Source organism: Mus musculus, chromosome 5 (assembly GCF_000001635.26).
Source record: "Mus musculus strain C57BL/6J chromosome 5, GRCm38.p6 C57BL/6J".
Classification (NCBI taxonomy): Eukaryota; Metazoa; Chordata; class Mammalia; order Rodentia; family Muridae; genus Mus; species Mus musculus.
In genome coordinates this window covers 150,411,506-150,429,639 of record NC_000071.6, presented here as the reverse complement: position 1 = coordinate 150,429,639, position 18,134 = coordinate 150,411,506, and the positions used below count along the sequence as shown (strand labels likewise).

General features: G+C 45.0%; 1 protein-coding gene across 11 annotated transcripts in view; it reads right to left on the bottom strand.

Moving 5' to 3' along the window:
* The window catches only part of Fry (FRY microtubule binding protein), a 379,136-nt gene that overhangs the window by 68,114 nt on the left and 292,888 nt on the right, over window positions 1-18,134 (bottom strand). For all 11 annotated transcript variants that reach the window (XM_006504932.3, XM_006504933.3, XM_030254574.1 and 8 more), the window contains 8 exons: window positions 16,200-16,456; window positions 14,990-15,136; window positions 13,284-13,452; window positions 11,088-11,178; window positions 6,848-6,930; window positions 3,289-3,439; window positions 2,509-2,612; window positions 1,402-1,587 (listed from right to left, as the gene is read on the bottom strand). In XM_006504932.3, the coding sequence (XP_006504995.1) occupies window positions 1,402-1,587; window positions 2,509-2,612; window positions 3,289-3,439; window positions 6,848-6,930; window positions 11,088-11,178; window positions 13,284-13,452; window positions 14,990-15,136; window positions 16,200-16,456 (1,188 nt within the window). The remainder of the gene's footprint in view (window positions 1-1,401; window positions 1,588-2,508; window positions 2,613-3,288; window positions 3,440-6,847; window positions 6,931-11,087; window positions 11,179-13,283; window positions 13,453-14,989; window positions 15,137-16,199; window positions 16,457-18,134) is intronic.

Here is an 18,134-nt window from a genome sequence, read left to right as displayed (position 1 = left end):
TTAAAGAACACTTGAGGGTGCTGGAGAGATGGCTCAGTGGTTAAGAGCACTGGCTGCTCTTCCAAAGGTCCTGAGTTCAAATCCCAGCAACCACATGGTGGCTCACAATGATCTGTAATGGGATCCGATGCCTTCTTCTGGTGTGTCTGAAGACAGCTACAGTGTACTCACATACATAAAATAAATAAATAAGTCTTTAAAAACAAAACAAAAACCACTTGATTTGGACTGAGGCTATGAGGTTATGTCGTCATGATCAATAGCGATCACTTTTCTTTTTTGTTTTTTTTCAAGACAGGGTTTCTCTGTGTAGCCCCAGATGACCTTGAACTCACAGAGATCCTCCAGTTTCTGCCTCCTGAGTGCTGGGATTAAAGGCGTGCACCACCACTGCCTGGCACAAATGTTTTTTCTTTGCTTATGATAGGCCTCAGAGGCACTGCTGCGCACACCAGTGTCTGGCACCATGGGGAGAGATGCTGTATCTCACATTGGGGTTTGGCTGGCTGTTGTGGCAAAGGGGTGGTACATATATGTATTATACATACACTGGCCTGACCAATAAATAACCGAGCTACCAAAGGTCAGTCACCAACTATACTGTCAGGAAATTAGTCTCAAGTATTGGACAATTTAAAATGACTTCTTTAAGAAATATTAACCAATGGCTGCTTGTAAGTTATATTTAACGTTTTTGAGTAAATGTGGCTATGAGCTTGATTAAGTGTGTATCTAATATGTGTGTGTGTGTGTGTGTGTGTGTATGAACATACAATGTGTACATACATGCATATATGTATTTGGTGCTTGGGATTAGACCCATGGCCTCATGTGTGCTAAGTGTATATTCTATCATTGATCTATACCCTAACCTTATATTAGCATCTTTTAATGAGCTATATCACATGGTATTCAAAGACTTATAAGAGAATACTGTTCTTTTCATTATATATTTAACACTGAATATCTTTAGTTATACTGTGGTTTAAAAATGTATACATACAACTACCTCCCTTTTCTCTATTTTTAAAATTTGTGTTCTGTCAGATTTCAGTAAAACATAGTCTCCATAAAGCAAAAACCCCTTCAGGGTAATAAGAAAGCACAAGAGAGACACCTGCATGCTTGCCCTGTCCTGCTCAGGCGGGGGGCAGGAGGGGGGCGAGGAGCATAGTCACCTTATTTCACAACTTCATCCTTCCGTGTAAATACATCAATAGGAACATACTCACAGGGCAGTGGATAAAAGGTTTATGAAAAATGCACTTTAAGATACTCAGCCATGAAAAGGTGCTTTGGAGGCATGTTACACGAAACATTTTATCATGCAGAAAGTTGAGCATAACATCATGAACTGCACAGCTTCCTGCACTTGCTACACAGCTTCAATTCTCCTCTTACCAGTGTAGAGATACTCCGGCTGGTAAGCTGGCTGCATGGTTAGTGTCTTCGCTTCCCCCATCTCGCGGGTCTGCAGGAGTACAGAGGCAATGGCGTGAAAGTTACTGTTGCAAGAGAGGGCGATGAGGAGGTGAAGCAGCAGCTTTTTGCTGTGCTCGAAGACTTCTGGCCGATAATGGTCCAAACCTGGAACAGAGGGCATAGTCTCTTAATATAAACAGCTGCTAAAGCTCACTGAGATTCTGTGGATAGCGAAGACTCTGGGATGCTGGGAGAAATCAACATAAAGAAGTTGGGCTTATGGAAAAATAAGATACTTTGTGACTTAAATGAAGTGCTTGAATAAATGTTGACAGGTGACCTTTTCTTGACCTCTCTGTGGGTTTCTTTTATCTCTTCCCCCATCTGCTATTAAAATGTTGTTGTTGTTGTTTATTTGTTTAATAGAAACATGTCTTTGTGAGCTCTGTCTTGCTGGGAAGTGCAGGCTGGTTTTGAGTTTGAGATCCTCGGTCAGCCGTTGAGTGGTGGGATCACAGATACACGTGTGTCACCACACCAGGCTCTCTAACTTAACAGACGTTCTAGATGGTTCCCCTCCACTTCTTGCCTGACACTTGGACATCTCAAGCTAGCTGCTAAGCCTGCCACATTCCCTGTTATGTCTCTTTTTGCTTTGACAAGGCTTCATGGCTTTCCATCTGTTTCCTCAGCCAAAGACCCCTAAATAAGTCCACACTATTTTGGGTGTCTTGAAAGATGCATCATTAATACGTTTAGATTATAGATATGCCAGTTTTGCACGATAACTGATGACCTGGAACGTTACATATGATAGAAATGAACACCGAAAGGAACTGAGGAGGGAAAGGGCTCACTTCAGAGTGTAACCTATGTGTAACGAAACACATGCCTAGGTGACAGGGCCTCTCTGTGTACCCTGCTGTCCTGGAACTCACTCTGTAGACCAGGCTGGCCTCGAACTCACAGAGCTCTGCCTGCCTCTGCCTCCTGAGTGCTGGGATTAAAAGATGTTCACCAGCACTGCCCAGACCTCTGCATGTTTATCATCCTGTTGGTTAGAATCCCCCTTAGAGCCAGTCTTACCCAAAAAGACAGCATGAAGTAACAATGGAAGATGAAGAGCCCAGTCTTCCCTCACGCTGTGATCCACCACCATCTCAGTCATAAAGATCACAGCAATATTACACCTGCCCATCAAAACAGAAAAATGAGCATGAACGTCTACAGAGGATGAAAATACACCAACAGGTCAAGTCACAATTCAATGCTGCATAGGATCACTAAAAAAATGATAGAAATATTTATACAAGGGAGAGAGACTCTTTAAGATTTATTTAATTTTACTCTGCATATAAGAGTGTCTAAATGTGAACTTCATGCATGCAGTACTCATGGAGGCCAGAAGAGGGCACTGGGTTCCCCCTGGAACAGGATTTAGCAGCAGCTGCCAGGTGGGTGCTGGCCATAAAATCCAGGCCTTCTGTGAAGCCATCTCTCCAGCTCCCCAGAGACAACACAGAGCCCCACTACAGGAAATATCCATAAATCTTATCACAGAACCGTGAATCTTCTAGCAACAAGAACTTAAGAAAAAGGAGACATCGAGGTTGAGCCCACTCGTATACATTGCGTGGTGCCGTCTAACAAGCAGCATTGAATTAAGTCTCACGATCTTATAGAGTTAAAATTCGGAGGGTCATAGGCTGAGATTTCGCTAAACTGCTAATGTTCTAGAAGCTGGTCGGCAAGGTCACACGGATTCAAAAAGGGCCTCCTTTGTGAGACCTGGCAAAAGTCCCCGTCTCACTGATAGAGAAGTCTGGTCAAGGCTCCCGTCTCCCTTTGCTTATGCATGCTGCTCACCTGTGCAGCGGCCCCCTCGGAGTGATGGTCTCTGGGAGGTAGTCGACCAAGGGGGCCCAGCATCCTCCACTGCACGGCATGGGTAAGGGCTGTGGCTGCTTGGCTTCCGTAATACTTAACAACCAGCCGGTGTAGGGAGAGATGGGATCATCTGCAGGGTGAGGAGGACATGGCTGCTTTACTTTCTGGGGAAAAGACTTATGTTTACCATAGTCCGTGCTTTTAGGAAAAATCTTGTAAGTGCATGCTTGCCAGAATGTCGGCTCAGTATGTGTGGATTGCACCATCAACTGGGTTAGAATTAGTTGATTATGTAATTACTTGATAAATTATTACTTAACGATTTGTAGTTCTTCATTATAGAGCAAAGAAAAATACATTTTAAAATGTTCAATCGGGCTGGTGAGATGGCTCAGTGGGTAAGAGCACCCGACTGCTCTTCCGAAGGTTCGGAGTTCAAATCCCAGCAACCACATGGTGGCTCACAACCATCCATAACAAGATCTGACTCCCTCTTCTGGATTGTCTGAAGACAGCTACAGTGTACTTACATATAATAAATAAATGAATCTTTAAAAAAAAAATGTTCAATCATGGGGCTGGAGAGATGTCTCAGTGGTTAAGAGCACTGGCTGCTCTTCCAGAGGTCTGAAGTTCAATTCCCAGCATCCACATGGTGGCTCACAACCATCTGTAATGAGATCTGATGCCCTCTTCTGGTGTGCATGAAGACAGAGACAGTGTACTCACATATATAAAATAAATAAATAATAATTTATATAAAAAATGTTCAATTATGATTTCCACTGCAGAGAAATGCAATTCTGTATTTCAAGCTAACATAGAGCAAGAGACCTAGGGTCATTCTGCAACAACACAAGGGACTGACCCAGACAGTTACCACATCAGGCACTGTCCTGTGTACTTTTTACCTCAAGAGTCTAGTCATGGCTATCTACTACGAGCACCCCCATTTTATGCTGAGGAAACTGACATTTCAACACATTTGGAGAGATCTGCCTGTAAACACACCCCTTGTATCCATCTGACCACGTGTCCGAGCTCTGTCACTTTTCTCTGTGTCTGGTCCACTCTCCTGTTACCATGGTTACTGTTCTCTGTGTCTGGTCCACTTTCCTCTGTTACCATGGTTCCTTACTGCCATCTTGCTTCTACTATACACACACCCCGTGTTCTACAGAGAGCCATCTTTGGAAAAACTGGCCATGTGTCTTTCCTTGTCCACTGTCCAGAGGTTCCCTTAAGGAAGCCTGCAGCCCACAAAATGACCTGAGGAGTCAAGGCTACCGAGCTCCTCTTTTATGGCTAACTGCCTCCCATGCCCCCACTGTTCCCTCCACCCCAGGCACGATGTCTACCTTGCTGTTCTGTACATGGCTAGACAAGACTTGGTCTAGTCTCAGGAACTTCTTTTCTACTGTTCCTCTGACTGGAATGTTCTTCTAGTCTCTCTTTTAACCTCACCCAGTGCTCTGTCACAAGAGCATAGTAGAGAATACTTTATTTATTTATTTATTTATTTATGGCTGTTTTGAGAAATCAAAAGAAATGATGTGCGGGTGTTGAGGTTTATCCTTTTGCTATCTATTGGAATGCTAAGTGTGAGCTCCTGACACCTGGTTGTCCCAGAGATGAGAGAGCCCGCAAGTACACCTTCTCCCCAAGTTATTTCAGAGTGGTAAATCAAGATGCCAACAGCCAATACCTGGGAAGAAGAGTCATATGTGGGGTTTAGGTTTCCCAGGCTTGGGGGTCAGAGAGGGACCACGAGGGAGATGAAGGTAAGGGAGGAGGAAGGAGAAGCCGCCATGGGGTAGGTGAGCCATAAGAACATGGCCCTGAGGGCTGGCTGGCTGGAGCTAAGAGCATCCCAGACGGACACAGTAAGCAATGACTCGGGGTTATCGATAGGAAAGTAGATTCTAACAGCACGGAGGGTAGGCAGCAGTCCAGCTTTTGTACAGTTTAAGGGTTGTTGTAAATATAAAGGTTGTGTGTGTGGTTTTAATCTGGGAACTAAATGGTCAAAGGCAGGGTAGAAACCCCAGGTCAAGATTAAATATTTCTACATCTAAGGGTGCTTTGCTCAAACCTTGAGATGCCACCTGCCCATGAGGTGTCATCATGCTTTGGGACTGGGATCCCTAGAACACCTTGCCTTTGGAAAGATAGCAGCATTTAAACCAGCACTGGGCTCCCTAAGCCAACCTCTGCAAGGCAGGGCAGGATTTAAGTCCATACCCTGCACCCTGAGCATAGGGACACACTTCAGAGCAGCTGGCTGGCTGAGGGCTTTCTCTCCTCACCACAGAGAAGTGGGTGTTGCTCCACCATGTTTGCCGCACGGTGGGGCAGTTGTCCGTATACCATTTAACCTCCTCAAGACTCAATTAAATTTATACTTATTTTTATTTGTATGTGTGTGGTATGCCTGCCTGCATGCGTGTCTCTGCACCACATGTGTGCAGTTACCCATAAGAAGCCAGAAGAAGTCGTCAGATCCCCAGGAAGTGGAGTGACAGAGGGTTACCAGCTGCTATGTGAGGCTGAGGACTGAACCCTGTGCTGCTTTTCCAGAGGGTCCAGCTTTGATTCCCAGCGTCCACAGGGCAGTTCACAAGCATCTGCAACTTCAGTCCTCGGGAGAATGACACCCTTCAGGCCTCCATGGGTACCGCACACAGGTGGTATAGGCACACAGATAGGCAAAGCACCCGTAATGTAAACAATTAGAAATATAGCAATTCTTTTTAAAAAAATTATATCAGATGTATTTTATTTTTGTTTTATGCACCAATTCTATTTAAAGTCACTGTCTATATCTTTAGTATTTATTTTGTATAATTTTTTTAAACAATTCTTTAAGAAAGTTCCACAACACAGACTCCGGTTGTTGGTGTGTCCTTTGTTTCTCTGGTTTCCTTAACTCCTAGACAACTTATATTTATACTGATGGTTCTACAGAAGCTATCTGCCCCCCAACCCCAAAAGCTACAAGTGTATTAACATTTCTAGTTTACTCAACTGACTGTGGCTTCAGGAAATTCCCATAGGAATCCATCTCCTAGCTTAGCAAGGGTTTCTGAGACTATGACATGGGGGGTTTCAACAGGAGGTCATATCCCACACTCAGACCCTAGATGCACAAGGCTGAAAACTTAATCACTTCCAGGACAGTTCCAAAACTCAATTTTAATATATAAAAAATTTACATATATATAATTAAATTTGTGTACACCCAAGGTGGGCAGAATAGGGGTCAGACCCCTTGGAGCTGGAGTTGCAGGCAGCTGTGAGGCCCCATATGGGTGCTGGGAACCAAACCTGGGTCCTCTTCACTGCTGAGCCATCTGCCCAGCCCCCCAATTTTTTTCAGTGAGATAACGTCTTACCAGGCGTTCTTCAGCCTAGCACCACCGTGGAAAGCAGCGGGACCACAGACTCCCCAGGACCGGTTAGGCTCTCCCGCCTTTAATAATAAAGACCTTCCCCAGTACCAGCTCCGTGCTGCCGGAACCCCGCAGCCTCTGGTACTCACTTTTATCCTCATCATACGAGCCTCCCGAGCTGTTGCTGTATCTTGACTCCAGGCGAGTGTGGGCTCGGATCACATTGCTAAACCTTCAAAAACAAAACACAGCTGTGAAGTGGTGTCCTGTGTGAACGCGCTGTTGCCCAGGAGCAGATGTGACAGGTTAGGGGTTGGCTTTTTCCCTTTTTGGGGGCGGGGCAGGGACCACTTAGTTCTAATGATGGTGCTTTCTGTTTTCCTTTTTCCACCTCCTCCTCTTTCTTTAGATGGGAGTCACACTATGTAGCCCTGGATGGTTGGAACTCCCCATTTAGACCAGGTTAGCCTCGACCTCACAGAGATCTACTTGCTTCTTCCTCCCAAGTGCTGGGATTACAGGCCAAAGCCACCTGGGTTGCTACGTTTTTCTTAAAGGACTATGACAGCCATTCTACCTGAAACATTTCTCTTTTCAGTCAGGAGGGTCAGAGGTCCTGTCCTGTTCATAGGGAAAAGTCCAAACTTTGAGAGAATACTAATGCTTTAGGATAACTCTGTGCTCCAGCTGCAAAAGCTAACATCTGTTTGGGAATGAAGTTGAGCACGATTTTAAATGGCCTGGCTCCGTTATCCGAAGACTGTGGGACAGGCTCGGCGGCCAGTCAGACCTGCTCAGTGACAACAAGCAGAGACAGGAAGAGGCAGAGATACACGCGGCGGTTTCATAAGCAACCTGGGGCTATGGATAAATTAAACTTTCCCTCAAAATACTCAGAGGATTCTTGGTTATGTGATAGTTGGGAGATTTTGTCTGCCTCTCTTATTTTTTGATTGATTTTGATTTTGAGTGTTTGTTGCTTGATTATGAGAAAAGAGCTGGGCTGCACCAATGTCAGACGCACAGCCTCATTTAATTAATTTGCCTCTCATTTTTAAAAAAAAGATTTATTTATTTATTTATTATATGTAAGTACACTATAGCTGTCTTCAGACACCCCAGAAGAGGGTATCAGATCTCATTACAGATGGTTGTGAGCCACCATGTGGTTGCTGGGATTTGAACTTGGGACCCGTGGAAGAGCAGCCAATGCTCTTAACCACTGAGCCATCTCTCCAGCTCCTTGCCTCTCATTTTTGACGTAAGGATTATTTACTTTACAAATAGGGATACAGAGGCTGAAGGAGGTTAAACGGCTTGTCTGGTGTCAACCTTCCGGAGGTGACAGTACACAGAGATTGTCGGTGCCATGATACCTCTGAGTGGGTAAAACCACAATTTAAGACTGACCTGAAATATCAGAATATTGCCATGTGCCTGGTAAATATGTGTGACTACTGTGGGTCAGTGTGACTATGCCCTTCTTTGCCAGTTCTATGGCTGTGACCAAGATGTTCATCCTGAGAACCTGAAAAGTGCCCTCTTCTGGAGTATCTGAAGACAGCTACAGTGTATTTACATATAATAAATAAATAAATCTTTAAAAAAAGAAGAAATGGCTCAGGAGGACATGGGGAAAAGTATCACGTGCTAGACAGTATGCTTTGTACCTCACCGACGAGACAGATGTACAGGGGTCCCATATAATGGTTATGAAGCCAAAATCAAGCAGAAACAAGTCCCCTTGAGATGGGGGAATGTTGGAACTGTAATGCAATCTTAAGCTCATAGCAATTCCCTGCCACTACTTCCCGAGACTGTGATTACAAGATATTCCAAGGACAATGTCTCTACAATGCTACTTCATCTTTATCTTACACAGATAACCCGATTCTCAGCGCTAAGGGACATAACAAAAATCTCCACACAGGACCTCCACAACTCTAATGGTACAAAAAGACCCTGAAACGAGATGTTAAGATATAGAAACAGAGCGGTTTTCTATCCCAAAGGAAAGGAGGATGGGAAACTCAGTCTACAAGATAAATGACTGAGAATTTACAGAGTCCGGTCAGAGGATGACTCAGTGGTTAGCAGCACCAGCAGCTCCTCCATTGGACCTCAGTTTGACCTTCGCACCCACAAGGCAGCCCACAAGCATCTACAACTCCAGTTCCAGGAGAAGCTGATGCTCTCTTCTGACCTCTGCAGGCACCAGGCACAGATGTAATGCACAGACCTATGTGCAGGCCAAACAGCATACACATAGAATGAAAGGAAGTAAAACCAACCAACCAACCAACCAAACCAACCCTGAGACTGTTTATCCCCTGCTCTCTTCACAATCATTTGCAACACAGGGTCCTGCAGGGCTCCTATGAAAGAATGGGTTCTTGGTGCCCCAGGAAAAGGGTGTTCTTGGCTAATTAAGATGTGCTACAGCAGCTGGGCAGTGATTGCACGTGCCTTTAATCCCAGTACTTGGGAGGCAGAAGCATTGGGGTATCGAGGCCAGCCTGGTCTACAGAGTGAGTTCCAGGACAGCCAGAGCTACAGAGAAATTCTGTCTTGAACAACCAAAAGGGGGGGAAAAAAGAAAAGAATGTGATAGAGTACAAGTCCAGTGAGAGTGGGGATTGCTGTGGGTTGAACTGGCTGTCTCCATGGACTCACATAGGGCTTGACTCTCCCTCCTCATTAAGAGGGTGGAAACTTCATCTCAATGTGGCATTTACAAGGAAGATGCTTAGGAAAAAAGATGGACCCAGCAGTACATTGCTGGGTGTTTTGTATACAAAGAGACGACGAGTAAAACATCCGTTCATCTACGTAACATTTAATGTATACCCTGTTCTCTCTACTCTGAGGCAATCTGGCCTCTAAATTATACACATTTGTATATGAAAAGAAGGGATGATAGCTAGATTATGTAAGAACTAGGATGGAGACCCTGTCATTCTGGTGGCCTTATACAAAGAGCAAGAGCGAGAGCAAAAGCAGGTGAATGAATGATTAAGCGAGCGAGCAAGTGAGAGAGAGAGAGAGAAAGAGAGAGAGAGAGAGAGAGAGAGAGAGAGAGAGAGAGAGAGAGAGAGAGCGCACAAATGCTCTTGCTATGATTTGATGCAGCCAGCGGAGTCTATGCCAAAGCCTAAACTGTGCTTTTTAGAATACACCTACAACTGTGAGCTAAGTCAATTTCTTTCCTTCCAAGTTAGCCTGTCTCCAGTATTGTTGCTACAGAGAACTTCCTCAAGACATTTAAGAAACCATACAATAATTTGAAAGTATAACATGCCTAAACTCTAATTACAAATGGTTTGTGCCTACTTGCAAAAAATAATTTTAAAATGTGTTTGTTTTTGTTTGTTTGTTTGTTTTTTCTGAGACAGGGTTTCTCTGTGTACCTTAGCTGTCCTGGAACTCACTCTGTAGACCAGGCTGGCCTCGAACTCAGAAATTCACCTGCCTCTGCCTCCCAAGTGCTGGGATTAAAGGCATGCGCCACCATGCCTGCCCCCCCCCCCCAAATGTGTCTTTTATTCTGCAAAGATTTATTTATTTTTATTGTATGCAGATGAGTGTTTGCCTGCAGGTATTTGTACCATGTGTGCACAGTGTTGGCATTCCTTCTAGGCTCTGCCCAACAGTTACCTAGCAACAGCCAGGTAGGCTTGGCTTACTATAGAAGAGACTGTTTGGCCTCCCCCTCATCCTCCTCTCAACCCCCTCACAGCTCTCTGCTCCTCTTCTCTCTCTCACCCCTTTTTCCCCTTCCCCCTTCCCCATTCCACATGTTCCTGGCCAGTCTCCTCCCCGTGTCCCTGTCCCTGTCTCCTTTTTTTCCCTGCCTTTATTCCCTTCTCAACTCTCTTCCCATGACCCCAAATAAATAAGCTCTATTCTATATTATGCCCATCCTGTCATACCTCTGGGGGAGGGATGTCTCATCAAGGGCCTGCTGAAGTATCCCCTCCTGCCACACCATACTAAGGTCTACAAAACATATCCTGGTCTTTATAAAACACAACACACAGTACTCATGGAGCCAGAAGAGGGCACTGGGTCTCCTGGCACTGGAATTACAGATGGTTGTGAGCTGTCATGTGGGTGCTGGTGACAGAACCTGGGTTCATGATCTAAACCACTGAGCAACCTCTCCATCCTCCAACCAGTGGTTGTTATGAACCCCAAGTCTAAGTAGGATTCAGGCACCAGAAGAATGCCGTACTCTCTGATTTTGTGAAGAACGTCAGTCTGTGTTCCCAAGCATTTCGATGGGCTTCAGTTCCTATGAATTAGGAAACCCGACTTACTCTCAGGCAGACGCCTTTGCAGAGACTCCTGCTGAACGTTAGAGCGGACATCAAGCCAAATGCACACACTGACCTGTCATCGGATTCTTTCAGTATCTTGCTCTCCTCAGGGTCTGGGAAACTGTCCTGGCCGGCGACCACAGTGTTACTGCTGGAGGTGGTTCCTGCAGAAGGGATTGGGAGACATCAGAGACAGAGTATGCAGAGCGGGAGGCCTCAGAGCGGAAGCAACGCAGGAAAGGATTTCCTGTAAAATCCCTTGCTTGACAGTTTTTTTTACATCATTTACAATCGCAGACATTCTAAACAACTGTTTCAAAGCCCAGGGCACAGAATTCTAGACATCTGTGTTGGCCAAACCAAATTCCTCCTTCCTCATAAAACGAATTGATAACATTCTTAGAGGCTTCTAGCCTCAGGTCGTGACCTTACATGGGGTAGGTCTGCTGCAGCTGTGAACAGAATCTCTTTTACTGTTGACACTGAGACAGGGTCTTGCCATGAAGCCTGGACTGGCCTTCAGTTTATGCCCCTCCTCCCTCTGCATCCCCAACACTGGCAGTAAAGGTAGGCACTGCCATATCTTGCACTTTCTATGTTTATGGGTCCAGGGATTATCCAACTAATGATATGAAAGGAATTCCAAGTAGAATTCTGATTCCGAGGCTAGTGTCTCGCTGAGAAAAACAAAACAAATCAAAACAACCCACTTCACTAAGAGGCAGGATAAACCGAGAGCACACGAGAGTAGGAAAAGACAGGGTTGAAACAGATTCAATATCAAGTGAAGGGAAGCTTCAAGAAACTTGAGGGAAGGAGTTATGTTTGTCATGAAGTGAACAGATACAAATTGGCGGAAAGCAGTAAGACTCGGTGAGCATCTGAAATCCAGAATTCACGGGACCAGGATGTGTCAGACTTTGGCTATTTTGAGTTTTGGAATATTTGCACAGGTGTGATAGAACTGTCTTAGGGGCAAGGCTCAAGTTTAAGCATGAAATTCATTTCTGTTTTATGTATACGGGATCGTATACACAATACCTAAAGGTAGTTCTATACACTTCTAACTATGAGCAAAGCCAGGGAAGGAGAAATGGCTCAGCAGTTAAAACTATATTCTGCTTTTGGGGAGGACCTGGGTTTAGAGCTCTATACTCACAAGGCAGGTCATGACCATGTGTAACTCCCATTCCAGGGTCTGATGCCCTCTTCTGGCCTCTGAGGGTATTGTATATACACAGTGCACATACACACATGTAGGCAGTACACACAAAATAAAAATAAATAGATAAATCTCATAAAAATAATGATCAAAGTTTGTATACATTGAGCTCTCATTGGGTTATTATGCCAGTCCTCAAAAAGTCTCAGATTTTTGAGCATTTTGGATTTCACTGAATATTCAAGTCAATCCTGGGAGAATGTTAGCAAGGAGACTCCATTAAGGTATACAGCAGGTTCAGAACTGAAATTCCTAAGAGACTGCAGTGTCTAATGTAAAATAATTCCCTGTGGTGGGGAAGACACTGGGCCACTAATTCATGATTATCCTCACGAAGTCATTTGTTAATCCAATTACAATGTGCTTGGAGACCTATTCTTTTTTGTTTGTTTTTGTTTTTGTTTTTTTTTCTAGACAGGGTTTCTCTGTGTAGCCCTGGCTGTCCTGGAACTCACTCTGTAGACTAGGCTGGCCTCGAACTCAGAAATTCACCTGCCTCTGCCTCCCAAGTGCTGGGATTAAAGGCGTGTGCCACTACTGCCTGGTAGAGACCTATTCTTTTTTTTTTTTTTTTAAAGATTTATGTATGTATTATATGTAAGTATACTGTAGCTGTCTTCAGGCACACCAGAAGAGGGCATCAGATCTCATTATAGATGATTATGAGCCACCATGTGGTAGTGGGATTTGAACTCAGTACCACCAGAAGAGCAGACAGTTCTCTTAACTGCTGAGCCATCTCTCCACCCCTTCAGAGAGCTATTCTTTTTTGTTTGTTTGTTTTTCAAGACAGGGTTTCTCTGTGTAGCCCTGGCTGTCCTGGAATTCACTTTGCAGACCAGGCTGGCCTCGAACTCAGAAATCTGCCTGCCTCTGTCTCCTGATTGCTGGGATTATAGGCGTGTGCCACCACCGCCCAGCTCAGAGAGCTATTCTTAAGCAATCTCTTAAATGAATGCATTCCCAGGAAAACACAGAGTAAGAGCCACTCAAACCTGTTCAGTGCAGTGGCATGACAGGGTGTGTTCCCAGGTGGCCTGTCCCTACCTGAAGCAGCTGCTGAGGCTTTGCTGCTGGCCGTGAATCGATAGAAAGGTGGGTTGTCACAGTGCTGGACGATGGGGTTCACTGGCTCTGTCTGCTGCAGCTCAAAGAGAAGCTCTTCCATAGTCTGGATGGTGTTATTCCGACACAGGTAGGTTGCCACCTTTTTAATCTTGGAAAAAGAAAATAAAGGGAAGGTATACTTTCTATCAGAGTGTTGGGCTGGAACCCCCTCGTTGTGGGGCACACTGCCGTCTGATACTGTTCATCCAACAACTGAACTCTGCTATCCTTGGATAACCCAAGTATTGGGGTTAAAGCCACTTTATACAGGCACTGTCTTGAGTGGCTTAATTAAAAAACAAACAAACAAACAAACAAACAAACAAACAAACAAACAAACATTACTTTTAGGGTGAACTGAGTCGATTTAAGCCAAAAACATTGTAAGATTTTACTGGTGTCCAGAGGCACAAGGCACTTATATGACAGAAACGATTAATTGTATCCACTCTGGGAAAATAACTGCTATTTTTATTAATAAGGGAAAACAGTCTCTCCCATGGTGGCTTGAATGAAAATAGCCCCCATTGGCTCACAGGTTTGAAATCTCGGTCCCCGGTTGGTGGAACTGTTTGAGAAGGATCAGGGGGTGTGGCATTGTTGGGGGAAGGATGTCACTATGGGTAGGCTTTGAGGATTTAAAAGCCTAGGCCCAAGTCTCTCCCTTTCTTCTTGCTGCTGTCTATACGATGGGATGTAAAGCTCTCAGCTACTGCTCCAGCACCAAGCCTGCCTGTTTCCTGCCATGTTGGCCATGGACTCACCCCCAAAAACTGTCAGTGAGCCCCCAATTAAACGTTTTATATGAGTTGCCTTGGTCACAGTGTCTCTTCACAGCACAGAATAGTGACCAAGATACTTCTTCTCCTCTTTGTCATTAGAAACAAATAAGTTTTAGCCCTCTGTAAAGTGTTAGGTTTAAAAATGGCAATATCAATGTGTCACATAACTGCAGGTCCTGATGTCTAACCTGCAGCGTGGCTGAAGCAGCTCAGAACAACAGGAAGTCATAAACTCACAAACCACACAGAGAGGCCAAGTGAGTCTGTTAGGAATGGCTGTTATTCTGCTCATCCACCATCCTCAAGTAAAAACAGAATATACCCTACCAATAGCTCTGCTTTGCTTTCTCTCTTAACACATTTGGGGGTTGGAGAGATGGCTCTTTGTTTAAGAGCACTGGTTGCTTTTGCAAAAGATCAGAGTTCAATTCCAGGGTGCTCCACATGACAGCTCAGTATTATAATGCCCATACCAGGGGATCTGTTGCCCCCTTCTGGCCTCTATGAGTACTGCATGCACATGCTGCACATACATACATGCAGGCAAACAGTCATCTACATAAAATCCCAGGTCTGTTGTATTTAATGTCATATGCAAACCAGAAGCATTTTTTGTTAGTCCTGACTTTTACATTTGACCTCTTTCCTACTGGTGCTGTTTATAAAGGAAGCTTTAGTAACTGTCAGGAAAATGACCCTGAATTCATAGGTGCTTGTATCCTGTAGCTCAATCCAAGGGGCTGACAGGCGTGCCTGACATGGAGCCTGTGCTGGGTGGGGCAGAAGGAGCTTTTACATAGTACATGGATGATCCCCTGCGGGAACGAGAGAGCATTCCCAGAAGTCAACCTGTGTGGCACTTACATAGGGCAGGAGGATGGTGTCGCTGCTGACCCCGCACAGGCTGATGAGGAACTGCAGTGTGACCCTCAGGTTGTTGCTCCACTTCTCATTGTTGGCCAGAGCGTTCCAAGCGTTCTCCATTTCTGCTCCTGGGACTTCATCTCCATACTGACTCAGACAAGATTAAAAGCAGCCTTCATGAGTTTGTGAATAAGTTGTTGTAAAGGGTTATGATTGTTCAAAATTATTACCAGGGTGGAAATGACTATTTGATAAAAACAACATTTTGGGGTGGATGACAACTTACAATACATAGATCAGCTACATAAGTACTCATACAAACATTTTTTTAAAATGTAGGCCATGGTTTCCCCCAAAATATGTGATATCTATATTTGTATGTGTGTGTATGTATGTATATATATGTCTATCTATGTATCTATATATCTATTTTTCTATGCAGCAATACACGTATGTATATATGTATGTATCTATCTATCTATCTACCTATGTATGTATGTATGTACGTATCTATCTATCTATCTCTCTAAAATTTGCATCATAATCCCCCCATTCTTTAATTGCACTGTGGGGCATTTGAACCCTGGGCTCCCTACATTCAACACAAGAATTCTACCCTAAGATACATCCCAAGTCCTTACGAAAAACACTTTTTAAGTGCACCAAACAATTCTTTTTATTTTCTTATTTTTTACAGCAAACGAGGAAGGCCATGTTTACCCGCTCCTTTGAACATAAGCTTACCTGTTTATACAACTATCATAACTCACAAAGTTATTAGATCATATGCAAAACTAGAAATCAGGAATAGAGTTCAGATCCTCTGCAAGAACAACTAAAACAGGAATATATTACCATGGATACAATGTTATATTTCTTTACCAAATACTGAGGGGAAAAAAAGGAAGATTACCCTGGCAACATCATGAACATTGTTTCCTTTTATTGTTTTTTTTTTTTTTAAACAGGGTTTCATGCAGCCCAGCCTGGATCTAAGTTCACTATATAGCTGAGGATGGTTTTGAACTCTAGCATTGTACATATTTTTAAGTACAGAATTCAGTGGCACTAAGTGTCCTGCTGTGCACCCACCACCACCACTCAACATCCTCTGGAACCATTTTATGATAAACACTATTTTCTTGGGTTTGTGGCAAAGGTTTGTGAACCCAGGGCTTCCCTGCTGATGGAGCCATGCTATATGAGGTACCTTGGCTGTCATGTACATGAGGTTATTCAGGACCAGAGAGGTAGCTTCCGGAGAGCCCCAGCCATTCCCTTTTAGTCCATGAGAGGCAGTCACTTCTCCTTCTCGGTCCTTGACCTCATCCTCAGGACTGCTGGGACTGGACCCCGGGAGGAGGAGTCTGCTGTCCACCAGTTCAATGTTGTGTAGCCATGGCAACAGGTAGGTGAGCATGATCTGCCGTCCATTTGGGTGTGTCGTGGGGAATCTCTGGCTCACCTCTGAAGAGACAGGGCAAAGGACAGTTACACACTATTCTCCAAAGCAAACTAAGGAGGAACACAAGTATACTGCTCCAAAAGTGGTTTGCATTCAGTAAAAAGATTACTGTATATAATAGCTATCCAGGACAAGAGCAAAGAGCAGGGCTCATCCTTGATCCTCTGTGCAGGAAGTGGGCGGGGCAGGCTGCTAAGCACGGACTGAGATGAAAGCGTCATGAGTTCAAACACACTGTTAGTAGATAAGGAGTAACAGAGTGTACCGGGCGTCTGCAGGACATGTGTTGAGTCCCAACTTCACCATATCTGGCTGCATGCACAGCTGTGTGGCTCAGCCACTTAAATAACCTCCCTGAGCTCCCATCAACTGATCAGGAAAATGAGAGCAACCCCCTACGTGGGGTCTCACACTGCACAACGGCAAAGGATAGTGACACCAGCACACTGTTGATCAGTGCCAGCACAACACCTGTTTCCTAGCAGGATCCTGAGCAGTGATGGGCAGTGTCACTGTATAGTCAGTCAGAAGCTCAGCTGTGCAGTCAGAAGCTCAGCTGTGCAGTCAGAGCTCAGCTGTGCAGTCAGAGCTCAGCTGTATAGTCAGAAGCTCAGCTCTACAGTCAGAAGCTCAGCTGTACAGTCAGAAGCTCAGCTGTGCAGTCAGAAGCTCAGCTGTACAGTCAGAAGCTCAGCTGTACAGTCAGAAGCTCAGCTGTGCAGTCAGAGCTCAGCTGTGCAGTCAGAAGCTCAGCTGTACAGTCAGAAGCTCAGCTGTACAGTCAGAGCTCAGCTGTGCAGTCAGAAGCTCAGCTGTACAGTCAGAGCTCAGCTGTGCAGTCAGAAGCTCAGCTGTACAGTCAGAGCTCAGCTGTACAGTCAGAAGCTCAGCTGTACAGTCAGAGCTCAGCTGTGCAGTCAGAAGCTCAGCTGTGCAGTCAGAGCTCAGCTGTACAGTCAGAAGCTCAGCTGTACAGTCAGAGCTCAGCTGTACAGTCAGAGCTCAGCTGTGCAGTCAGAAGCTCAGCTGTACAGTCAGAAGCTCAGCTGTGCAGTCAGAGCTCAGCTGTACAGTCAGAAACTCAGCTGTACAGTCAGATACAGTCAGAAGCTCAGCTGTACAGTCAGAGCTCAGCTGTACAGTCAGAAGCTCAGCTGTGCAGTCAGAAGCTCAGCTGTACAGTCAGAGCTCAGCTGTGCAGTCAGAGCTCAGCTGTGCAGTCAGAGCTCAGCTGTACAGTCAGAAGCTCAGCTGTGCAGTCAGAGCTCAGCTGTACAGTCAGAGCTCAGCTGTGCAGTCAGAGCTCAGCTGTACAGTCAGAAGCTCAGCTGTACAGTCAGAAGCTCAGCTGTGCAGTCAGAAGCTCAGCTGTACAGTCAGAAGCTCAGCTGTACAGTCAGAAACTCAGCTGTACAGTCAGAGCTCAGCTGTGCAGTCAGAAGCTCAGCTGTACAGTCAGAGCTCAGCTGTACAGTCAGAGCTCAGCTGTGCAGTCAGAAGCTCAGCTGTACAGTCAGAGCTCAGCTGTGCAGTCAGAGCTCAGCTGTGCAGTCAGAGCTCAGCTGTACAGTCAGAAGCTCAGCTGTACAGTCAGAGCTCAGCTGTGCAGTCAGAAGCTCAGCTGTACAGTCAGAAGCTCAGCTGTACAGTCAGAAGCTCAGCTTTATGGATATGCAGTGA